We start from the raw sequence: 26,082 nt of genomic DNA, 5'->3' as shown, positions 1-26,082 counted from the left end.
ATTCACAGATGTGGCCAGAGGACAATAAAACAGCGAAAACTGTGTTTTGTTTGGTTTGTTTGTTTTTTTTCTTTCTTGGGGGGTTTCTGCACATGAGGAAATAGATTAATTTGAAAGATCTAGCAAATGTAGTAATTTTCTAGTGTCATTTATGAAGACACGCCGTGTGTCATTCTGTTACTATGGTTTTGAATATTATGTTTCATTTGTTTGTGTGTGTGTGTGTGTGTGTGTGTGTGTGTGTATGTGCGTGTGTGTCTAAACTCAGACATGGTTAAGTTGGGCAGTAACCTGACGGAGAAGGCGGAGAAGCAGTTGTCCGTAGATGATGGCTTTGACAACATTCCTCTGATCACACCCCTGGAAGTCAGTCAACTACAGCAACCGTTTCCTGACAAGGTAACCACAGACCTCCCCAACAGAAAAAAAAACCACACCCTCTTTTTCCCTATCACCACAGACCACTATTACAGGAAGCATTCCCATATACCTGCGTTTCAGAAGAAATTACCGTTCGGCTCTCTCGTAAAGAAAATCGACACGCAGCAATTAGAGACAAATCTGGGTTTAAGTCTATTTTAAGGGGAATTTTTTTTCCTAGACACAACATTCGACCTCCAGTACAGACAACAACAAAAAAAAGGAAAGAAAACTGCAGCGCTTCGTTACGGACGAAATGCGTTTTAGTGTGGGTGTAAATATTCGTATTCTGTCCTATGCTCACACGAGCAGCAAATTCTTCAGGAAATGGCAAATTGACGCACGCTGTCTCTCACACACATACCCGTACACTCTCACTAACCTCACATAAACACACACACACACACACACACACACATAAATTCGTAGACAATAGACGTGTTTAAACTCAGCTCATAGCGTTCGCCTGTGCCGTGGGTGGGACCGTAGTGGCAGAGGAGGAAATTCAGAATGGTTTTTGAGCTTTAGATTCACATGACTCATCCTGTTATGACAGTAATGACTGAAATGATACTTTATTCGCCAACCGCTGTCCGCATATTTAACATCCAGTCTCTAACCACCTAATTGTTTATCACTTTACCCTGCGAACCTCCAGAAGTGATATATTCAGATCGGTCAAGTGTGATTCAATTAAAATGAAGATACTTCCCTGTCAGATAATGTTATGTGGTTGAGGGGGAAAAAAAAGGGTGATTTTTATTGCCTTTGCGTGCAAGGGTAAAGTGGCAAATTATCCCCACTCACTGATCAGGATGGATTTGAGCGAAGCTAGCACAATACATTTAACAGCTACAAACTACTCCAGACAGTAAGGACGGCGAAAGGATAAAGGAGTGAGTATGTTAAGATACTCTTTGCCGTCGGGACAAGGAATGGAAACCAAAGAAAGAGAGGCCCAAGGCGCTTTTCAAAGCAGAGATATAAAGTGAAAAGATTGCATTTCTTATGTCCATTTGAAGCAGGAGCGATTAGCGTTTGATAAGATCGATTCTGTCTGTTCGTTTAATCTGTGGCCGTCTCTTGGGGGTTTTTTTTGTAACGTTCTCCTCAGGTGATCGTGAAAACGACGATGGAGTACCAACTGCAGCAGAAGAAGAAAAAGTTATACGTGCCAAGCATGAAGAAACTGAACATAAACCTTTATGATGAGGTTTCTGAGAAGGTCAAGGTAAGCGCAGCCCAGCGTCACTTGTGCTGTAAAGCAGACAACTGCTTCACCAGCACATTGAGAACAAGATATACTTACTGTTTCACCTGCAGTCTGACGGTTTTCTCTCCTTCTCATTCTCTCTCTCTCTCTCTCTCTCTGTCACACTCATTCGCACACTTTTTGATTTCTTTCTTTCTCTCTCTCCTTCTCTCTCTCCCTCACGCTCATTCACACACTTTTTGATTTCTTTCTTTCTCTCTCTCCTCTCTCTCCCTCACGCTCATTCACACACTTTTGTTTTCTCTCTCCTTCTCTTTCTCTCTCTCTCCCTCACGTTCATTCACACACTTTTGTCTTCTCTCGCTCTCTCTCTCTCTCTCTCTGACGTCTTCCTGTCTGTTTAACAGCTTACCGGACTGATTCTCATTACCTTGGCTTTCCTTGCTTGTCTTCTTCTCTTGGTCATGTACAAAGCTCTGTGGTATGAACAGCTAAGCTGCCCTGAGGGTTTCGTTCTTAAGGTAAGCACCCGTTCACATACGCTACGACCTTTTCTCCCCGAGGACCATGTTTCACCCTCAAGTGCATGATTTTTTTGCCTCCTCCTTTTTTTTTTTTTTTTTTTTTTTTTTTTTGGTCTCAGAGAGCTGTCATAATGAGCCAGGAGCTTTGGACAGCGAAATAAAAAAAAAAGTTTTTGTGATCGCCCACTGGACAGCATTAGCCGTCATGTCCGCGCATCATCTGAAGTCTTTATTTACAGCGTCGTTGACGTGGCTTCTCACGTGGTGTCATTGGTGTTTATTAAAGTGGTGAGATGGTGAAGGTGGAAAATAATTGCGCTGTCAATATAATTATAGTGAGGGTAGAAATTCTTGGAAACGTTGCTTTGGTTGAAACTTGCCCCGCAGTTTGCCTAGCTATCTAACCCTAACCCCAAAAAAACTCTGTCATTTTGATATATTGAGTTAACAATACTCAATGAACTGTTTTGTGTCCCCCCCCCCCCCCTCTCTCTCTCTCTCTCTCTCTTTCTCTCTGATCTAATTATCTATGAAGGACAGCATGCTACACATACATGTGAGCATGTGGATGTGGCTTATGGCTATCTCAAAGAGACAGCTTTTGGGCTAAACAGCAGTAGTGACAGTTTCTCTGTGTGTGTGTGTGTGTGTGTGTGTGTGTGAGAGAGTGAGAGAGAGAGAGAGAGAGTGTCTTTAATTATTCTTAGCCGCGACTAAACTGTGATTAATGCCTGCCAGGCTTTCCGCCTCAGCCTTTGATGCTGACAGCGTAACCGCTATTAGCGCAGTATGCTAATTCAGCGAGGAAAAAAAAAAAAAGCTTGAAAAGAGGGAAAATTGCTCTCATGTTGAAGGACCGGCTTTGTCTGCGTTAAACCAAACTGACGTATTTTTGATTGACGGCATTCACTCCAAGGATATCTGTGCTCTGATTCGTCCCCGAAGGCCCTCCGTGATAATCCTTTGGTGAAACTGTCACTTCAGACCTCTCCACTAAACGACAGTTTGACAAATTGGAAGCAGACACTCTCTCTTGTTCATTCTCTCTCCTTCTTCCACTCTCTCTCTCTCTCTCTGTCTCGTCCACAGACTTGTAACAGCACTTGACACTGAATTTATTAGCGCTCCAAAGCTGTCAGCTCGAGCATCAAACCTGAAAGAAAAGATCAAATGTTAGCCTTGATATTTCTGCTAAAGAAAGATGTTGGGACTCATTGGCGACTCCCCGTCTCTGTTTTTTGTCATCGTATTACTTGAGGGCTGTACGTCTCTTGTCTGAAGAAGATGGGTCTAGAACTTCGAGGTCATTTCAGACACCCTTTATGGTCCCCGCAGGGTAACGGAGTGCAGCGTGTAAAGAATTTTGATGGGCAAACCCATTTCACAATCAACAGTTAGCTGTAGTTGGCCTTTTCACCTTGTCTGACACTAGTTAGGCCAAAGTCTCCTGAAGGGTTTCAAGTAATTAACAGTGATGTATAACAGACAGTACAACTATACTATTAGAGATCTAAAACAAGGTGTTTCAGGAGAGCATTTTTATTAATGTGTGTCTCTTCACATTTTGTTGTCTTGTTATCTTTTTTTTTTTTTTTAAGCCATGTACCAGTGGTCTGTATTAAATTGCCGTCATCAGTCAGCAGAACAGTTCTCTCCGACTTGTACTCTGTATCTCAGCATGGTTCCTGTTGACAAACATTTTGCTGTGAGGACCCCCCCCCCACCCCCCACCCCCCCCGCCCTCAACACACACGCGCGCACACACACACACACACACACACAAGCTCTAAAAAAAAAAAACTAGTTCATCGAAAAATCCTGTCTTCTGCTTAAATTTTGAATTGTCACGTCTATGTCAGACAAGTAAAAACAAAAATGTCCAAAGCGCGTGCAACAGCGCAAGGGGAAAAAAAAAATTGAAATAAAAATTCCAAGCTCTTCATAACATTATCTCAAGCAATCTCTTTTTTTTTTTTTCTTTTTTTTTCCACCCACAGCACAAGCACTGTACCCCCGCTGCCCTGGAGATGTATTACTCCGAGCAGGACACGGGCCCCAGAGGCGGCTTGTACACAGCCATCAGTCACCTGAACCAGGCTAAGAAGAACCTTCCAGAACTCTCATCTCCTTGGCTGCCTGTCATAAGTGCCCTGAAAGAGGCCCAGAAAGCTAAGGAAGACTCCGCAGCCCACGCCTAGGCCACGAAGGGTTCTGGGGTTGCCTTGGTGAGGTGATGTCATAATGTTCAGCTGTGAGGGGGTTGTAAGGATGGGCAGTGGGCAAAAAAAACGTATGTGTTTGGTTCGAAGTAAAGGTAAAAGGAGTGGAAAAATTGTAAGATAAGATTGGGGCTTTTTTGGAAGGGTTTGGGTCTTTTCTCCTCTATTTTTGGTTTCTAAACCACAGGTAGATGGGTGTTTGTTTGCGTGTTTGTGTTTTACGGGTGTATGCGCGTGTGTGCTGCAGTAATCTTACGTTTACGATGCTGTCGGAGGTATGAAATCTTGTCTGTGAAAAAATTAAAAAGATATTTTGAGCTGTGAATCTTACTGGCCTGTACTGATACACACCTCTCCTGTACTTGACGACACAAACCTTTTTTCTCCCCTGGGTGTCCTACTCGTTTTACGGTGTGGCATACCATTGATCAAGAGTATTATATGTCAGATAGAGAGGCTGTCACTCTAATGCTGTTCTTTCTGCTTACATTTAGTGAGTTTAGTTGCTTCCTTTAGAGCAGGTCCTAACTATGTGAATTGTTTGTTTGCAGAAGTAGTTTTAATGTGAGAAATCCCACGGTTTAGCCAAAAAGAAAAAGAACAGAAATGAAAAGAATACATGCATGGCTTGCAAATACACTCTCAGTATCTGATAAAGAGAAACAAACAGCACAAAGCAATACATACGCAAATATATATATTAAAAAAAAAATCATGTTTTAATTCAATTCAAATCGATTCAATTCTTTAGCAATCTTAGAGGCCTTAGTGAATGTTTTTTTTTCCCTCATTTAGATGTGCCGTAACAAATCGATAACGTTCTCACAGTATGTCCACCTTCTGATTTGCTCTTGTAAAATGTTTACTCAGTGCAGAGTAAACTTTAACAGAGAAAATATGTTTTTTTTTTTCTTTTTTTTAAAGCAGATTACAATCATTCTAACATAAAGATTGTTAAATTGATTGATTGAGTGTCTTAGCAGGTCTACATTTACGCAGTATCACAAAATAAATTTGCAAAATACAAGTAAAATATGAGAAATGTAAACAAACATGTTGAATGTAAATTACACTTCAAACGAATGGGATTTTTACATGTTTTTAGCTAATTGTTGTATAATGTAGCATCAAGTTTATGTGGGTTTTTTTTGTTGTTGTTGTTGTTAGTTTGTTTTTTATGTTTGCATAGAAGACTTGCCACCAGCATCTATAACAGTATTTGATAACTACCATAAACAAACATTTTAAAGGTACTGACTCTCTGGAATGTAACAGTGTGTTTGTACACTTACACAGCTAAAAGATTGTGTGTGTGTGTGTGTGTGTGTGTGTGTGTGTGTGTGTGTGTGTGTGTGAGTGTGTCCTAATGCAAACCTCAGTCCAATTGTAAACACTGGAAGTTTGGTCAAATGTTTTTGTTTTGTTTTTTTCTCAAACTCAGTTGTTTCTGGAGTGCATATGATTGTAGTAGATTAACTGTCCTGATTAACTTCATTTGTCATTGTTTGTAATCATTCTATTAATATATAATTATTTTCTTATTTATTCATTTTCGGCATATTTTTCGCCTATTCATTTTCATTCATATGATTTACTTAAAAATGAAAACTGAACCTTAACTTTGTTTTAATTTGTTTACTTACGTATTTATTTATTTGTAATCCTGTGTGTTTATTTGAACAAGAACGCGTGTAAGACATTCTTGTAACATGCAGCTTTAGCTGTCACATTAGCCTGTAGTACGTTGCCATGGTGATGTGTTGTGAAGTTCCTGTAACTCTCATTGGCTTCAGAACTCGCTGGAGGTACGTACAAATAAAGAGCTGAGTGTTTGTGTGTCATCTGTTGCCAGAGATGTGCCAGTGTCTGTGGTGCTAGTCTCCGCTGTTTGAATAGCATAACAGATGTCATAGCCTTTCTGTATGGACAGGAGTCATATTGAAATGAGTCAAAAAAAAAAATATTTTATTTTGAGAAAAGTGTGGCTACGGGAATTTTCAAGACGGTTTAGACTCAAATATAATGTTCATTTGTGGATGAAGTGTTTGTAGTGAGTGAGTGGTACACTCTTGTGTCTTACACACACACACACACACACACTCAAATGTTGAGAAGATTTTAAGCTAACAAAGCCGTTATGGCATTCTGTTTGCCCTCTGAACTATGTGTGTGAGTCATTCTGCATTTTATTTACACTCTCGCTCTCACACACACGCAAATACAGATATACACATGCATACACACAGTGCATTCTCAACAGAAATGTGTAATCTCACACATTCTCTACTGAACATATGTACAGCACATACAGACCATCATCTCACATGCAAAAATAAAATGTAACACTCAGGTACACACAACACCAACGTGTGTGTGGGCACACATACATGAGCGTGTGTGTGTGTGTGTGTGTCAGTGCATGTGGGCACACATACATGAGCGTGTGTGTGTGTGTGTGTGTCAGTGCGCGTGGACACACATACATGAGCATGTGTGTGTGTGTGTGTGTGTGTGTGCGTGTGGGCACACATACATGAGCATGTTTGTGTGTGTGTGTGTGTGTGTGTGTGTGTGCGCGCTCAAGTTTGGCAGACCCGCTGTGCGGCTGTCTGCATCTCATTAACACACACATTTTTCACACCCCGTCTTTGGCTTATCCTGTCTTGCTAATGAAATCAACATTTGCAGCTCACAGCTCCGCTTTCTTCTCCCAACAGTTGCTGAGTGACGGACTCTGCACACAAACCAACTGGGCCCAAGGCATGGAACCAAATAAACTGTTAAAAAGTATTTATGGAGGAATGCTACAGACCCCATGCCTGGTCAAGACACTGCTCCGCATTGCCAAGGTGCACAGCCAACGTTTCGGTGTGTGTGTGTGTGTGTGTGTGTGTGTGGAGCGATAAAAAGAGAGAGAGAGAGAGAGAGAGAGAGAGAGCGAGAGAGAGGAAAAAAAAAGAACATATTTAATCAGCCAAATCAGTTTGGTTATGGTCATGACTGTTCCCATATTCGTCGTTTACGGCAGAAACAGATCGAAGCAGTAAAATAGCCAGGATTTGCTTTTCATTTTGTCTTGACCGTTTAGAAAGCCCTGTATTACCCCAAGATGGTGTGGGAGGTGGGGGGGTCATGGAAGGGGGGGGGGGTGGATAGGGGGTGTAAGGGGAGGGGGGGGGGGATTCAAAGCCAAGAGGCATTTAAACCCTAACACTCCATGTAATTGAATTCATTTCTGCTGTTGTCCGGAGCACACACACAGATCTCACAAACAGGGGGGGACGTGGGAATGACTCAGTGCCTTGCTGACGCAATTAACCCTCCCCACTCTCTGTTTCACTGTTTGAATGCTTTTCACCTCTCTCTCTCTCTCTCTCTCTCTCTCTCTCTCTCACTCTCTCTCTGTCTCACTCTCTCCCTGTCCTGTTCTTCATACACAAACATACACACTTTGATATTCTCACCTCCGGCACGCTGTAGCTGGGGAAGATAAAAGGCAACAGTTGTGCATTGTATTTCTGAATGTGGTATTATTATTATTATTATTATTATTATTATTATTATTACTATTGTTATTATTATTATTATTTTTACTATTATTATTATTATTATTATTATTATTATTATTATTACTATTACTATTACTATTATTATTATTATTATTGTTATTTGTGCTCTTAGACAAGATGGCAGGCACCGCACAGAGGGGAGAGACGGATTCTTCAGTTAAAATATACAGAATCAGAAAAGAAGTGAAAGGAACAGTACGAGAGAGAGAGAGAGAGAGAGAGAGAAACATATTAAGAGTGAGACAGAGGACAGGATACAGAGTGAATAAACAGCGCAGTGGGTGAAACGGAGGAGATCAGACAGTCGATGGAGAGCAGCAGAGTACGGGTTGACAGCGTGGGCGGCTCAGTAGGGCCTCCGCAGCTTTGGCGCCAGGACTGAATTCCTCCGCGAGCAGTCACTTAGCGCGCAGACAGTCACCGCTCTCTTTCCACTCCGAACACAGCGATGACACAGCCGCTATGTGTCACTACTGATCTTCCCGCAGGCTTCCAATTAAACACTCAACATTTCTTCACTGTTACTGCGAGCTACCCCACATCTTAGATTGAGCTCACGCACAATGATTTGTTTAACTACGATGTCAACACACTGCAGCGGGAAAGAAAAAAATCAGCCCAACAGCTGAAACGTGGTTGAGCGGCCGAGTTATTTACCAACAATAGTGCCACCTACAGACCGTTTCCTCTGTTTGCCTTCAGCATCTGTGTCCAACGTTGCATTTGGCCTTTTAAGAATCTTGGATGAATTCTTTTGGAAGTTTATAATTATGATTTGTCTACATGTAAAGAAAAATAATCGTGTGATGACCCACTAGTCGTAACGAGTGTTTCAAGAATAGCATGTAAACTAATCTGAGACGAACTCGATCATATTACGTTTATGTGGCAGAGGAAACTGAAGTCAACACATCCGTTTGAGGACTAGGATTACCTCCCTCCGTTTGCCGTATGCGAAGAGGCTTTTGATAGAAAAGAAAATAAATAAGAAATTAAAACAAAACAGAAACTTTTTGAACTCTACAAGAACCTAATACATGCCCACAAATAACGGGGCAAATGTCGTGTGGAGGGAAAGAATTCTTCCCTCTTTTCATTACCGATGTCGTCCCTGCAGTGAGCAGCTAGCACATGCTGTTTCAATTTACCCGATGCTCTGTCGTGTTTTCACTCAGACGGATGGGCGAAAATGAGTCGCGGTTTGGTCCCGCCGTGGTAGCCATCATCTGTATAACGTCAGATAGAAAAGAACCATATCAAAATTCATTTCAATAGAGCTTCTGTGGTTATCGGTTTCCTGGCAAGAGTTCACTCGTAGATTCGAGTGTCAACTGAAAAGGTTTTTTTTTCTTTCTTTCTTTCTTTTTCACTTTAGAAACTTTAAGATGATGAATCTATGTCCTAGCATATCTTGCAGTATAGAAAGAATTAAGCAGTTTTGTGTCTGTACATTTTAGTAAAAAGTCAAGTCCTACCCAAGTGGAAATTCCAGTTGAAAATCCAGTAGCTAGTCCATTGGGATGAACTGGTCTCAAATGGTCTGTACTGGTTTCAGTTGGTTCCAACTGGGTTTTCAGATTCTAATGGTTTGCCCAGTTAAGAATACCACTTGAAACCATTTAAAACCCATTTAGATCAACAGAGCCATGGGCAGTGGCCGCTTCACCAGTTCCACCCAGTTGAAACCAATAGGATGTAACTGTGTTATCTGCTATTCATTTCAACTGGAAACAATTGGTCTCAACTGGTCTAACAAACCCAATACCTGCACTTGGTGAGAAAGTGCTGTACATTGAGAATGCACTCAAAAATAATGAAATATAATGAAATGAATAGTTTGATTCATCAATGAACAACGTACAAAGTGCACTAAAGAGAATACATTGGTTTTTTTTTTAAATGTCAAGTCATTTGTAAAAGGTTTTAACCGCTAGCGATTCTTTTAAAAATAAGTGTTTTTAAATTGAATGTGAATTCATGTTCAATTTAAAAAACACTTATTCAAAAATCTTTGCCGTAACGTCGTACGAAGGCAAGCGATCAAAACCCACGAATTTCGCTTGGGTTAAAACACAGCTTTACAGTTACAGCCTACAGATATATATATATATCACTATAGCACTGGACTACAGATGAACATTAACTGTCTAGTTTTGCCACTTCGTAGCTGCTAGTATGTTAATGGTGTGCTGTCCCTCTTTTAGTTATACAGGGCTGTAATCATATAATGGTTAAGGAAGCGGACTAGGAACCGGAGGGTTGTGGGTTCTGAACCACAAGACTGATGGTTCACTGCCAAAGGGCCCCACAGCAAAACACTTAACCCCAAGGTTGCTCCCAAAGGCTTGCGACCTCTCACATAGGAAGTAATAATCGTAAAGTTGCACCTGGAACAATGCAAGAGTCAGACGAATGGATATATGCAAATACAAAATAAACCCTCACCACCCCCCCCCCCCCACCCAAAAAAAGACAGCTCTGATACTGTGATACTTCGATCCAACCGTTGAGCCGTTGTCTGGTGTGTCGGGTGTGAATAGCAACGTGATGGAAAATGAACCCTTGGCTTCTCTTGTTTAGACAGAAAGGCAGTGGTCACAGACGGCTCTACTGTGTGACCTGCTAATGGAGCACTGGTGCTTTGAGAGGTTCTTAACGGGGGAAAGTCTCACTCCCATCAGACCCCAGCATGGGGCACAAACAGATTACATCACCGCCCGACCGGATCGCAGAACCTGCCCGACAGAACTTGGACAGAGGGCCCAGAGACGGCGCTGCTTCACTGGACGGAACCAAAATCCCTGTTAACAAGGTGACACACCTTTAAACTAATTTTATATTGTACTCTTAATTCCTGTGTGGGATATGTAATAACAGTAGTGCTATAACTGTAACTTTACAGGACCATATGAAACTGTCTTTGCTTATTGAGATGTTCTTCTAAGAGTCTCTGGTTTCAGTTTTTTCTTCTTTTTTTTTTTCTCACTGTCTGGATTGTTGTGCAAGCTTCCTGAAGTTTTTAGAAGAAAAGAATGTTACAGCTGGATACAAGTTACAGTTTGTGCAGTTTGTGGGCAGGGTTAGCATCTGAATAACGAGTCAAAAACCTCTTGACCTCTAAACATGTACCACAGGAAAAAAATGAAAAGAAGAAGAAGAAGAGGGGAGAAAAAAGCCATCTCACGCTGCATGGCCGTTCGCTTCACCCCCCCACCACCACCCCCCACCCCCCCCCTTTTTTTCTCTCCCTTATTCATTTTTTCCTAAACACAAAACACATTTTATCGTGTGTGCAGCAGAGACTAAAAAAGAGGATTTTTTGGAGCTATAAAAGGACCAGTGAAAAATGAAATGACTAACAATTGTCAACGCAATGATGACAACTGGCAGGGTCTCAGGACCCCTCACCACTGGCGTTGTACAGTAGGGGAAGAAGGCCAAAAGTAAATTGTCTGTCTGTAGTAATTTAAGAGCAAACATTGAGTTCTGATTTACGCTCAGAGGAGCGAGCATCGTTAGGAGACGGTTTCCATGAACTGCAGCTTGCAGCAATTTGAGTTATACGAGGGAAAAAACCACCGAAACAAATATTTGAGCGGGCTCCATAATGAAATGGATATATTTATACATATTAAATTGACTCAAAGGCTAGTTAACGAATCGCGGTCGTGCCAAGCAACTTCGGGGCTTTCGCAGTAAACAGTCCAGTAATGCCGCTCCCTGAGATATGGTATAATTACACTCACAGTCGTCTCTCTGGGGTCAATGACCGATATTTGGTGCATGTTGGATTGATTAATTAAGCCATTACTGCAAAATAAATAAATAAATAAATAAAAACAAATTTTAAAAATCCCTGCTTGCACTTTAATGGTTGAGCAATGGAGCCCGTGTATTGTTTGATAGTTTTTTTCTTAGGATTTTCTATGGTTGATCTTTTTCAAAGCTTTTTGTTTGTTTGTTTGTTTGTTTGTTTGTTAGTTCCTTCTTCCTCTCTGTTCTATCCATTAAAGGAAGAACATTTGAAATGTTAGCATTTCCCAGACACCTCATTTAAAGAAAAAACTCACATTGCTGCTAGACAAACATTAGTCAAACATTCACGCTGTTGTACATTTCTTTCATCTTTGAGTCCTCTCGCCTCATTTCTAAATGATTTGCATTCATGTGGTCAGAGTGCACGTAGACAACGCAATCATAACATATTAAATATCAAAGAAAATGCACAACGCTGTGCGCATCACTTACAAATTAGCACTATAAACTGACGCGCACACAACAGTTCTCAAACTGTGCTTTACAACTTCATAATTTCCCCACTGGGAAAACTGTTGACAGATATAGAAATTCTTTCTTATGCCTAAATAAAAGAATTCGCTGTAAAAGCAGCTGGGTCCCACAGCGTGTGCTAAGACTGTACATTCAGACTTTAGCTCCAGCGTCATTCCCGGAGGAGGAGAGACGTCTGACGGGGTTAGAAGAAAAGAGCATTAATTAAAAGGCAGAAATATTTTAATGACTTACAAATGGGGAGAGCGTACCCGAGGGGGGGGGGGGGGGGGGGGGGCTTGCATCCGTTCTGATAGAAATTTATTGGAATCTGACACATACAAGCGAATTCTTAGACATCTAAATTAGAGGCGAAACTCAACCGTAATGCGCGGCTATAATGCGTACGTGGAGCCTTTGCGGTCGACGGTACCCGGTTTTTGTGTCACGTCTAATAGATGCCAAATGTCATTCCTCCTGTTTTTCTTTTCCCGGAGGAAGGAAGTTATTGTTTTGAACAAGCGCCTTCCAGTTTTATTTTACATAGTTTATTTGCCTTATGCACGTAAAGCTACTATGATTAAAGCCTTTTTTGTTTTTTGGGCTTTTTTTTTTTTTTTTTTTACATTTGTTAAGTATTAGTGGATAGTTAGTGGAGTTCTCATGCATTGACTAAGCTAAGAGACATCACAAGCTAATGTAGCACAGTGGTAACGTCTCATTTCAAAGTCAGAATTCTCTATATTGATTCATATAGGGGTAGAGAGGAGAGTGCCGCACCCATCATTGGATGCTATTGTAGGTGTTTTATCACGTACAGTATTGATGTGGCGTGCCACAGTGTATAAAACTGTCTGCCTAATAAGAAATGAAAATATTTGTATTTGATAGACGGCTGCAGGGCTGTTGATTTTCGCTGATTATTTGAATCACAGCAGCACAAACAAATGTGACTACCATACAAGAATTATGAATTGAAGTTAGTCATTTTTTTTAAGAATTGGAGATTTGTACATTTGATTTTTATTAATCTTCTTTATTTGATTATGATAAGATGTAACATCACATCACACAAAATATTTGATAAATTGCAGATTTAGTTTAAGACCTTTTGTTGCAGTATAAATTTCATAGGCACTGTAAAAAACATTTGCAGCATTGGTAAAACATCAGTTTTTCATCACGTGTAAGTGTCTTGCCTGGTTTAGATCACTGAAGGTGGAGTGATTGAAAATAAAATCCAGACACACACACACAGACACACACACACACACAGCTCCACACTGAAAATTTCAGTGTTGTTTCTCAACCAGCTTTGCATTGGACTTAAAATGCTTTGTGCGTACAGTTTCATCTGAGGTCAGAATATGTTGCGCAGGGCTTTAAAATGTTAAAGCATCACCTTGCGGAATGCCAATTAGTTATGTCAATAACACAGTAAAACTTTAAAGACATTGTGTAGAGTTTTAATTTTGTAATATCTTTGTAAAGTTAGCCATAATGTATTAACAGGAAATAGAACAAAACCAATACATCGATAAATCATTAAATAAATCGACAAACAAGCAATGCTCACCCAGATTATGACATTTCGTCCATTAAATCCTTGTCTTTTATTTATTTTTTTTTTCCCCCCCGAATAATAAGTCAACAAAACAAAGGCGCTGTTTTATATGTGTGAGCGCGCGTGCATGCATAAACACGCACTCTCGCTGTATTTAAAAAAAAAAACAGACTGTTTATCGGATGATATTAAACACTTATGTAAAGTTATACACAGATCAAATTTCGAGCTTGCTTTATTCGACTTTATAATGTTCTTCTGTTTTCCAAGCATCACAAAGAGGAGAGTAATGACATTTTATCAATGGGGGCTTCTTTTCCTGCCATTGAGCGCAGTGGACTCCGGGCCGGGTCTCGTTTTGAGCTGAGATAGAGATGGAGTCATTCATTGTGACAGTCAAAGCCAATTCTCTGTGGAGACATGTAATTTCATAAGACGGCTCAAAGTGCAGGGGTGACCCAGAGGCTTCCAGAATAAACCCGATACCTCGTTTACCTCACGTCAAACTTTCTCGCTCTCTCTCTCTCTCTCTCTCTGTCTCCCTCTCTCTCTCTTTCTCTCATTCTCTCTCTCTGTCTCCCTCTCACTCTCTCTCTTTCTCTCTCTCTCTCTCTCTCTCTCTCTCTTTCTCTCTCTCTTTCCATTGTATATATGTGTGTGTGTGTGTGTGTGTGTGTGTGTGTTAGGCAGCTGACTTGCCATTCTTCAGGCAGAAAGCTGTCTGGATCACTCAGTGACTTGGCACGCTCATAAACACGGCAGGGTTAGCACTTAGGAGCATGTAATGAAGGAGGAGAGACAGCGGTGTCACCGAGGAAGTTATGGAACCTTAACGCGGGAGCCAGCAGTACGTCGAAATTCGACCGAGGTTCAGTTCGAGTTCTGGCAGCCTGAGCAATAATTACTTCCATGAGTGAGACTCTCTTAACATGTCCTCTCTCTCTCTCTCTCTCTCTCTCCTTCTCTCTCTCTCTTCATTTCTTTTTTGGGTTTTTTTTCTTTTTTCTTTTTTTTTTGTCTTTAAACAGTCCCGGTTTGGTGCATTCATTCTCCTATGCTCTGTCACCAGTAACGTTGTCCGTGGCTCCGTAACCCAGGATGAACGATGACAGGACCATCACCCTCCCACAATGCAGTGTAATTTGTGAGGCCTTGCTGGGCAGGGGGGAGATGGGGTAATTAAGGGGGGGGGGGAGTCCGGCCACAGCGGATTAGCGATGATAGTACGCCACTGAATGCTCCGAAAATCCTCTTCGTCCCCCCACCCCCCACCCCCACCCTGAGTCCCTGTCCCTGTTGTCCTGGCCCAGGTACAATCCCAAAAAGCTTCAAGTCCAAGAACTCTGTTTTTCAGAGGCTCTGAAAAGAGGTCGGGGGTGGGGTGATGGAGGGGGGGGGGGCAGTTATGAGTCACCGGTATACGGTTTTTATGTGTGCCGTCTAACGTAATGGGATGCTGATTCAGTCTTCACTAATGTGAATGTATTGTATCGCTACTCAGGAGCAAGAACAAAATCCCTACAAATAGTGATTAAACATTTCCGCTTTGGGGGAAAATGACTGAAAATGGCTAAACGGGAAAATCTCGTTGAGGAATCCAATGCAGCGTTTCCGTCGGAGAAACATCACACAGACCGTGGTATTGAACGACATAAATGACTGTTTTATGATCGTAGGCTGGTGGACTTCCTCTCCTTTCCATCTTCTTTTCTACTTTACTCTTCTTTTAGCTAGATGGTGCTATTTAGACTTTTTATTTCTTTCTGACATATCCTCTTTTTTTTTCTTTCAGATTTTTTTTTTCTCTTTCAAATTCAGAATGTTTCCTTTACACACCAACTGACTGTCAGTCGTAAAAAGGTGCACATTTGTAATATGAGTTGCCGTAGTAATTCATACTTCCTGTCACTCCGTTTTTCAAGACACAAAATATCGACTGCTTAGAATGATCTTAAAGGTTATACAGCCAGTTAAACTTTGGTCTTCTGTATTTCTTTTTTCTTTTTTTTTTCCTGCCCTCATAAGGTCCATTCACATTCCTTGTGGTCCACTGGCCAAAAAAAAAAAAAAAAAAAACCCCAAAAATTATGAAAGTAAAGCTCTCCAGTCAGCCAATTCAAGACACTCGCTTTGCATCAAAACCATCAGCTGCCTCTTTGAAAAGAACTGCCATCCACTTCTCACTCTATCAATCTCTAATGTACGTTTCAAAGAAGCCAGAAAAAAAAGAGAGAGAGAGAGAACGAGAGAGAGAGAGAGAGAAACAACCCTGTCTAATTGATAAAGTTAAACCATGTCTCTCTGACCCTTAATTGAAAACACCGTTGAGGAAGACTGGGGATATCTAAAGGGAGGAGGGAGGTGAGGAGAGGAGAGCAGAGGAGAGGTGGAGGCTAAGAAGCTCGTCTGAGGGGGTCTTTGATCTTCTGGCTTGTCTGCCATGCTGTTTTCCTTCAAGGTTTCCTGCCTGGGTCTCGGTAGACGACAGACTCCACTCTTGGGAACGGGCTGCTAATAGACGGCTTAAAGGGGCCTTTTTCTTCTGGGGTCCGGGGCTAAGTGTTATCAGCTGGGCTGGAGCCAGTGGCCGCAGAGTTGGGTTTCTCATGAGGAGGAACGTCTGATAAGCCCCGAGGGAATTACAGTACATTTCTCCTCGGGACGTTACATTTTCTTTTTTGTTGTTTTTGTTGTTTTTCATGAAACGAGAGAGAGAGAGAGAGAGAGAGAGGGGAAGGGAGAGAGAGAGAGACAGAGAGAGAGAGAGAGAGAGAAAGAAAGAGAGACAGAGAGAGAGAGAGAGAGACAGAGAGAGAGAAAGAGACAGAGAGAGAGAGAGAGAGACCGAGGGTAAACGATTTAGAGAAAAGCTCAGAAATTTCCAGAACCCACTGATTTTTTTTTTTTTTTTTTTTACTCACACCATTTTTCAGTAGTGGGCAACGCGGAAGCCACAATGAGTTCCAGGATTCTGAGAAAACGCAGAGGCTTACACCGGGCCGATTGTTTCGAATGTTTCTTTAATCAGCTGCGGCCGTCGTGTTTGGAAAGAAACCCGTTAGAAGAATGGAAACGTTCTTCTTTTCCGCGTATTACCATTACCTTCCCGTGTTTGTGTTGGAGTTTAGCCGATAATTAAGTGAGATAGACAATTATGTGTCACTGACAAAATCCTCAATTAGGTCAGTCCAATGAGTGCGATTATTGAATTACTCCTCCAGCTGTTTCTGATTCAGAGGCTAATCTTCTCCTTCATGTCCATGTAATTTAATCATGTTGTTTGACAGACGCTCTCCACGTTTGCAGTATTAAAAAACATCACAATTATGACTGATAGACAATATCTGTTGAAATCAGGACCCCCACCCCACTTCCTATTTTCTGAATGTTGAATTGTGTCAGTTGACAGAACTTGTCAAAATTGTTAGAAAATATCCGCTAGCGAATAATGTATCAGAAGAAAAAAAACAAAAAAAAAACGACAGCGTCATAAATTCCTATGTCTATCCAGCATTCACTGATATGGCCGTGATATTGTGTGAAAAAAATGAAAAGGGGAAGGGGGTGTACGGGTGTGTGTGGGGGGGGGGGGGGGGGGGGCGTAATTGAGATAAAATCAACACAGCGCGTGTGACTCTGGGAAACCTGTCATAAACGTTTCTGACAGCATGTGTTTTAAATCGGCCGTTGGTTATGGATTGCTTTATGGGCCCTGCTCTCATTACTGGCTCTGGTGACTCTGCCTCCGTTGATCCTCCCCGCCCCAGGGGAATTATGGGTCAATTAGTTTGGCACGCTGAGACTCCTGCCAAAGGCCAATTAAGTTTGCTGGCTTCTGCCCATGTTCAAGCTCCTTCCTGTTGATAAGTGGTGCAGTGCATTGAAAACGCTGGCGGAGAGCGAGGAGAAACCCTCCTCAGATGCGGGGACGTATCCCGTTAAAACCGATCCGATACCGTCCCGCGTTCCTGTCGCCGTCGGTCCGGGACGCTCCGTGTGACCTGCGGATTTGGAGTGTTAACTGGTTAAGAAAATGAAAATGGGTTTAAATGGGCTTAAAATCTTGCACTAACTCAGCTCCCATAACACAGACCCTCAGGCACTGAGACATAATCCAAGCCAAATAAGGATGCATGACGAGATTACGCCAAGGTAGAGAACAATGAATAAACATGAAACAGAGGAGGGAAGAGCCCAAAGAAAAACAGCAGTGTTTGAGATAGATAGATAGATAGATAGATAGATAGATAGATAGATAGATAGATAGATAGATAGATAGATAGAAAGACAGACAGACAGACAGATAGATAGATAGAAAGATAGATAGATAGATAGATAGATAGATAGATAGATAGATAGACAGACAGACAGACAGACAGACAGATAGATAGATAGATAGATAGATAGATAGATAGATAGATAGATAGATAGATATAAAGAGTGTCACAGGTTGCACACTCACTGTCACTCTAAGAGTTAACGATGTCCTCAAGTCAAATCAGTTCCACAAGGCCTTTATACTGTTGATGTTGGTACTGTCATATATATATTTATTTTTGTAATTCCACTTTAATTGTGAGCTCCCACTGTTTCAACACTGAGTGCCCCGTATAAAGCTATAAACGTCCTGTCCTCCATGCTCGGTGCTTTCATGTTTACTGTCTGGAGTGCAGAAATGTTATTCTGCTGTCATAGTATGCAAACAGGCCATAACTGGAATCATAACTCAAGGGGTGGGTGGCAGAAGCCACAATGAGGACAGACAGTGTTTGAGCTCCATTGTTCTGGGATTACAGCTGCTCCAAAACAAAATAACTTTGTCTCCGGTTAGTCTGGCTAAACGTCTGCTTTTAGATGTCTTTGGATAGTTTGTTTGTGTGTGTGTGTGTGTGTGCGTGTGTGTGTTTGTGTGTGTGTGTGTGTTCGTGTGCGTGTGCGTGTGTGTTCGTGTGTGTGTGTGTGTGTGTGTGTGTGTGAGTGTGTGTGTATGTGCCTGTGTGTATGTGTTTGTTTATGTGTGTGTGTGAGAGTGTGCGCATGTGTGTGTATATGCTTGTGTGTGTGTGTGTGTGTGTTAGAGTGTGCGCATGTGTGTGTATATGCGCGTGTGTGTGTGTCTATGTGTGCGTGTGTGGTGTGTGTGTGCATGTGTGTGTGTGTGTGCGTGCGTGCGTGTGTCTTTGTGTGTGTGAGTGTGCACACGTGCGGGTGTGTGTGTGTCTATGAAATCACTGGCAACAGGTCTTCATCAGTACATGTAAATCCTTGCATTAATCAAACAAACTGACACCTGTTTAGCAGAAGTAAACTAAGAAAACTAATGATTCATGTATGCATGAAAATCATAAAGAGAATAAAGACATTACAGAATTTCTAATTGGCTGTTAATGAACAATTTGATTAATTAAGTCACGTGAAATCCCTTAGTGACAAATGTGCTTGTATGAATGTATCAGTATCAGGATTACCATTGCAAAGGTAATGTTTTATGAGAGAAGAAAAGGTTTGTGTGTGTGCATGTATGTTCACCCTGTCTGACTCCACAGATAGATAGCGTGTGAGGTGTATTTCATGCCCAGAGAATCATTCTTTAAGGTCAGTTAGACAGACAGACTCACTATTTTTAAAACCTGCGGTAGCAGATAGCAGTGCTGATAATGACTCTATGTACACAGTTCCATTTGCACAGGCAGAATGTTGATCTCAATTCTGCTATCAGATAGTACACTTTAAAATAAAGAAAAGAGAGAGAGAGAGAGAGAGAGAGAGAGAGAGAGAGAGAAGAAAGAAAGAAAGAAAGAAAGAAAGAAAGAAAGAAAGAAAGAAAAGAAAACTGACTCGCAAATTTTTCATCTGTAAAATGACAACCAAAAAGAAGGTCTTCCACCCCTGCTTCTATGTTTACTGTATCAGTAAGGAATAACAGTGCCAAATAACACCCACAGACATTTAAGCTTGTGAATTTCAAAATCTCTGAAGCTCATCTTGTATTGGAGAAGGCTGTGCTGTGCTTTCGTATTGCGGTTAAGGTGAGTTTCCAAGCCTCTAACAACCTGATTATGGGTCTTTTAAATCCACAAACAATAGCATGACCACTCAGCTCTCCACCGTATTGTTTTCGTGTATTTCTTGCCGAAGTTCCAGGACTGAATTTATTTATTTATTTATTTTACGAGAAACGGTAGGTATTCACAGAACATTTACCTATCAGTAAAAAGTATCAGGGAAATCCCAGGGTGGTTTTACCCAATCAGAACATATCAAAGACTCCGTTTGATTCAAGAAAAGTGTGTGTGTGTGTGTGTGTGGCCAAACTTTCGGATTGCGTAATCCAACAAATGGCTTTATGATTCAAGTCAAGGCGAGCCTTTTTATGTATAGGCTGTGTGCTATAACCGAATTTATTGACCACAGAGGACATAAACAGTCTGGAGAAAACGTTTCACTGTCAGTGTATTACGAGACAAAGAAGTGTTTACTGATGCAACTGTCATACCTTGTTATTGGTTTGGTTTGACCAGTAGACGTACGCTTAAAACCCGGTAAAGGTATTACAAAGCCTGTTTGTGTCCGGTCTGCGTTCACATGCAAGGATTTATGAAACTTTAGTTGGCCGTTATTAGCCTTATATAACATAATATCAGGTGTTGTAAAAGTCGATGCTATTCAGTTCTCACAGGAGTAATAACCTGCTGTGGAACACTGAGAGTTGAGTCAGTTTAAAACCAGAACACAGGGATCTCTGAGCGCAAAGGTTTTGTTCACTCACAAAAAAAAAACCAAAACTGTAGATTAACTTCCTTTATTATTTTGTGTTGCAACATTGCTGAATTGGCTGTGTAAACTGTACGCACGTTTATCTCGGGTCATTTTGATGCAGTCATGCCTTTACTGAATTTCAATAAACATCATTTAGTTGATGGTATTCTACACCTCATTACTCAAAGATATATGTTTTCCACCCCTGTGTATTTACATCGGCGAATTATAAAGAGCTTCAGTATTAGTCCAGTGAGTAAGGAGACGTGACATCGTCCAGAGAAAAAAAAAAAAAAGGAAAAAAAAAAAAAAAGAAAAACGTACATTCAAGGTCAAAGACGAAGCTTGTTAAGGGATTGCACATCACCGCATGTCAGGGGGCCTAGGGATAAAGTTTGTTTGGCCAACTTAAACCTACTGCTCTCAATCAGGGGGAAAAGCACACAATGCGAGCCGTAGGGAAAACCAAGCCAGAGAGAATCGTGCACTTCTTAATGCTTTATGTCTCTTTTTGCTCCATTTCATAAAAGTTTGTTTGTCATCAGCGAAACTGTAACGACCGCCACAAGCATAAACTGGACCGCTATGATCACTAGCGGTAAAACATCAAAAGAACCACAGATTGTGGACTCTGTACGATTTGATTACCATCACAATTTAAATGCCACTTATTTACTGCGACGCATCATTAAAAAAAAGGAAAGAATAAAGTCAGAAGAGTTGTGGTATAATGGATAATCTTTTATTTATGGCTGGTTATTCTTCGGGTTTGTTTGTTTTTTGTTTTTTTTTTTGTTTTTTTTGTATTTGTTCATATACAGTTTATGTTAAACTGCCGGCTGTAATCACAAAGCCACAGAGTTTACCGGAGCTATTTTAGTTCATCCACTATTTTATCTAAGGTCACGTGAAATGGCAGCGACTGTCTGACGGACATAAATTTAACTCAAGTCAATATTGAATGTGCCCACATAACCAAGACTCAAATGACCTATCAAATGGGTTGTTTAGACTTACACCTTACTGACGCAGCAATGACTTGTAAAATGCCGCCTGGGTTTTCATTTAACAAGGTTAGTTCCATTTAATTACCGCTGAGAACAGCAAATTACCATTGTTGCATTCTTTAATTTGCAATAATTGTGCACCTTTGAGGGTTCTACGCTTATTTTTAGCTGATTTCAAAGTTGAGAGCGCCTAATGCACCCAATTTCAGTTCAGTTTATTTGTCCCATTACAAGGCAATATATCCATTTGCCTCATTTGAGACGCAATGTACTCATTAATCCTTAAAATGCTCGACCAACATCATGATACAATTTGGTTTTATCACCCCCTCATGCAGTTACAGTGCGGCCGTCTGATTTCCTGTAACAAAAGTGTATGTTGTGCCATTAGCGTGAGTAATTTCACACAGCGGGTTGCCAGTTATGCGTGTGATCCTTCATAAGGGTGGAAAAAAAAACCTCCCCAAATGGAAAATTTGAGTTTACCCCCCTTATCATTTTAGCTTTGTTGTGCGGTTGCCATCTCACATCCTAGTAATTATAAAGGTAGAATGCTTTTGGGTCACAGACTAACTCGATTTCATTTGGAGTAAAGTGAATATTGTTCTGCTATGCAAGACTTGATCAAAGAAACTGTTTGGCCCAAAGACACTGTCACAATTTAATAACTGAAATCCTTTTACCACTGGCTTTAAAGGGAAAAAAGCCAACAAACAAGGTTTACGTTAAAGAGGTTATGACTGCTGCTTGTAAGACTGTTCACGATAGTTATATGTTGATAGTGAATAAGCACTCGGAGTAAAACTGCATGAACCACATGAAACGAGGAGATCCCTACAGGGGTACACGGAATACGGCGGCAATCGGAGTCATCTTCATCTAGTTTAAACGATTTCAGAGGGTGTGCTCGGAGTCTAATATCTAGGCACGTAAGTACCACAGCGGAGCGTCGTATTACTGTAATATCCTCAGAGCCTGGGGACGTCCATTAAATACATTCAAAAGCCAAAAAAAAAAGAAAGAAAAGAGAAAAACCGCTAGGCCTCAGATATAGGTTTGACCTCTCCAAGTCCAAGAACTTAAATCAAACAAGCTACTTCAGCATGGCGGATCAAGAAAACATGAGTCGTGTTAAGCCGCGTCTCGTATAAACCTACACCGGAGTGAACGGTGGGGAGATAAACTTAGCTCAGAATTACATTTCAAGCTTGTACAGAACAGTGAAAGAAAAATAACCCCTAGGTATGTTGCTTGGCTAAGACGGGCTCGTAATATGTCTCCGAATTGTTACCATCTGGAACGACTGCGGGAAACGCGTCTCTCTTAAAAAAACCTCAAAGCAAATGATACACGTGAAATGTCGTTTTCATAAACCTAGTTTAGTATCACTGGCCCCCATCTCTACAGGTCTGGCTCCATGGCATGTCAGAATACAATTATTCTGGATTTAAGTGTTCATGCATCAAAGAGGCTTTTGGAGTCACTTTTGATATGCTATAATATGTCGCAATATGAAGTGCATTCTGTCTTTTGTGACAGAGAATCATTCCCCCTACCAGTATATATATATATATATATATATATATATATACACACACACACACACACACACACATACACAGTATAGATGGATAGATTTATATAACCAAAGTCCCTAGCACAGCCTCTTGAGGTAGAGTGTGAGTGACAGTTAAGAGTTTATTTTGACACTTTTTGTGTTTGAATTCCATGTTTATTGTATATTATGTACATTTCTCAGGCCATAACAAAGCCGTATAACCTGACATCATTCAGGGAAAGGTTTATAGTTGATGTAAAACCCAAACTGAACTGTTCAAACTTTACAGATGAGGAGAATTTTCAGTTGATTAGATTGTGCTGTTCTCTTCTCTCTGTGGGTTTCATTCAACAAGGGTCCAATTCAGACAACTTCAAAGACATTTCCTCAGCAACTGATACAAGTCCAATCTGAACACATCAATAATCAAATTAAAGCATGTTAGGAGTTGGTGTCACTTTCTGTTTAAAACACACACACACACACACACACACACACAGCCAACAAGCCTGAGGCCCTTTAAAACACACACCGTGCTCCTCTGTGGTGCAGTGTGAACCGTCCGGCCCTTGTTTTCTCAATGGCATCTTTGACCCTGTTGCCATTGAAGAGGGTCCGGCCACTGCTGTGATCCCGGCAGACAGCCTCAGGAGCCCCCCGCCCACACCCCCACCAATCCCCCACACCCCCCCCCCCCCCCCATCCTGGGCTCTCCCGATATGAGAGCAAAAGCTGTTGTTAATAGAAGTTAAAAAGCAAAGGATGAAAAGGAGGTGAAATGGAGTGTCCCTGGCAGTATTATTTCTTCTCTGCGAGGGAGCTGCCCTCTCGCAGGGTTCTCCAGCACGCCCCCGGCTGAAGGGAAGGGGGGGGGGTTTGTGTGGGGGGGGGTGCATTGATGGGTAAGTGGCTAGCATTGCCCCTGGGGGCAGGAGCAAATGATTTGCCTCTCTTAGGCTTCAAAGAGGGGCAATTACACTTAAGTAACCAAATGAATAGATTGCTCAGCTTGGCGGCAGAGTGGAGAGAAAGAACAGAGGGAGGCTTTGAGAGACACAGAAAGAGACAGAGAGAGAGAGAAAGAGAGAGATACACCACGATGCCTCATGGGTAATGCAGACCAGCTCGCATCCCGGTAAAAACACACATCTCATATCCTCCGAAATGACTCCGGTCAGAACGGAGTGAGCGAGTGACAACAAACATCGTCGTTTTTAAAAAAAAAACCCGTTTCGTCATTGAATAGACCTTTGTTTTTAGGACGGCGTGTGCGTCCAGAGGTTAGGCGTTGTGAAGGAATGCTTAGTGACAGTATCCACATTCGCTTGCCTGACGACCGACTCCCCAGTCCGGGAAAAAAAAAAACAAAACAACAACAGCAAAAAAAAAAAAAAAAAAAAAAAAAAAGGAGTTCCTTTGAGAGCGGTGGGCTTGGGCTCACCTGCAGAGAGGAGACTAAAGGAGAATGGGGTGCTCAGCAGCTGGCGGAGCTGTTTCTTTAAGCCCCCAGTGGAGAGAGAGAAAAAGGACATGCAGAGCTTTTCAATGCCCTGCCACTTAGTAACAGAAGCCATGTGCCAAAGCCTGCAAAGTTTCAGAGAGAAACGAGCCCTGACGTCAAGATCAGCACTAAATATCAGAGGTGACACGCTCACTGTCTCTCTCTTTATCAGTCTCTCTTTCTCTCTCTCTCTCTCTCTCTCTCTCTCTCTTTCTCTCTCATTCTCTGTTTTTTCCCTTTGCTTTTTTTTTTTCTCCTATTATTTCCTCATTATGATGCTGTGGTAAAATTGACAATGGCATAAACAAAAGGCTGAAAGAAGCAGCATCAGAGCAGGAGGAGCGGCGGCAGCAGTGGTGTGGGTTGTTGTTGTTGAGAGAGCAGAGCAGACAGACAGGCAGTCTGGAGTATAGAACACATCAATAACTCTTCACAGAGATAGAAGAAAAAAAAAAAGGAAAAAAAAAAAAAAGGGTCCACAGCAGGATTCAAGCCTTAGAATGCTACAGGTCCCTGACAAAGCAACAGATGCCCAGCGAGGCGTCCCACGGCACATATGTACTGTGAAAAGCGATATTCTCCGTGGAGAATATTTTAAACGACATTCCGCCACCTTGTGTATTTTTTCTTTTTCTTTTTTTTTTTTTTTTTTGGAAGTTTGGGAGTTTCTGAGGGGTTATTCCTAATTTGTTTGACAGGTTTGGCAAGAGTGCAGTGCCGTACTCGGCAAAAAAAAAACAAAAAAAAAAACAAAACCCCCCCCCCCCAAAAAACAAAACAAAACGTTAATTATCGATAACTTTGAAATAATCCACAAATTTGTCTCTTGTTTTTGAAAAGGCAATCCTGCTGTGTATGCATGATGATACAATATCAAAGTTTTGATTACGAAAAAGTATGTGTGGTTACCTGGGTAATGACTGGAGACAACTCATGGTATATGAACCGTACGTGAAACGGTTCATTTAACGAGAATATGACAAGGGTTCATTTCAGAGCAGTTACCCATAGAACTATGCAATACATTTCCATAAAGGAGTGACTGCCAGAAAGTTTTGAAATTCAACAAGTGGAGGATGTGGAAGATGCCTAAAGCTGTGATCATTAAAAGACTGTGAAGGTTCATCTTTCCCCTGATGAGACTGTGTGTTCCTGCCCATGGTTTTTAATGCTCTCCACACAGCAAGCCATATTCCTTAAAGGCATCTCTAAACTCTTTATTTATAACGCCCTCCAGACAAATTTCACACTCAGGAACCTGCAATTGTGTTTTCAAACTAATTAAGCTGAAGCACAATAAATCCCCACATCCCTCTGTCTCTCTCTCTTTCTCTCTCCTCCTTCTCTTTCCCGTACACTGTCTTTTCCACTTGAAGAGCTGTTAAATAAAATGCATAAAAGTGCAGTGATATGGTAACACAGACATCTGCCTCTAATGTCTCATTATTGAGTCAACCGCAAATGCCTTTAGTGTTCTGA

The 26,082-nt window shown here is 41.4% G+C and overlaps 1 protein-coding gene across 1 annotated transcript; it reads left to right on the top strand.

The window, feature by feature from the left end:
- The first annotated feature begins 270 nt into the window (after window positions 1-270).
- Window positions 271-4,355, top strand: caly (calcyon neuron-specific vesicular protein). The gene is made up of 4 exons (XM_030780826.1): window positions 271-399; window positions 1,535-1,651; window positions 2,041-2,154; window positions 4,155-4,355. Exons 1-4 carry the CDS (start codon window positions 271-273, stop codon window positions 4,353-4,355), a joined length of 561 nt encoding a protein of 186 aa, XP_030636686.1.
- Window positions 4,356-26,082: the final 21,727 nt, after the last annotated feature.

The sequence above is a fragment of the Chanos chanos genome, chromosome 7 (assembly GCF_902362185.1).
Source record: "Chanos chanos chromosome 7, fChaCha1.1, whole genome shotgun sequence".
NCBI classification, from domain to species: domain Eukaryota; kingdom Metazoa; phylum Chordata; class Actinopteri; order Gonorynchiformes; family Chanidae; genus Chanos; species Chanos chanos.
The sequence above is the reverse complement of the archived record's forward strand: the minus strand, read 5'-3'. Positions and strand labels throughout refer to the sequence as shown.

What these genes read in the sequence shown, in the direction of transcription:
- caly (XM_030780826.1), top strand. Translation starts at nt 271, where the DNA reads ATGGTTAAGTTGGGCAGTAACCTGACGGAGAAGGCGGAGAAGCAGTTG. An exon ending in AGCAACCGTTTCCTGACAAG is followed by an intron (nt 400 to 1,534) that starts GTAACCACAGAC and finishes CGTTCTCCTCAG; the next exon opens with GTGATCGTGAAAACGACGAT. An exon ending in CTGAGGGTTTCGTTCTTAAG is followed by an intron (nt 2,155 to 4,154) that starts GTAAGCACCCGT and finishes TTCCACCCACAG; the next exon opens with CACAAGCACTGTACCCCCGC.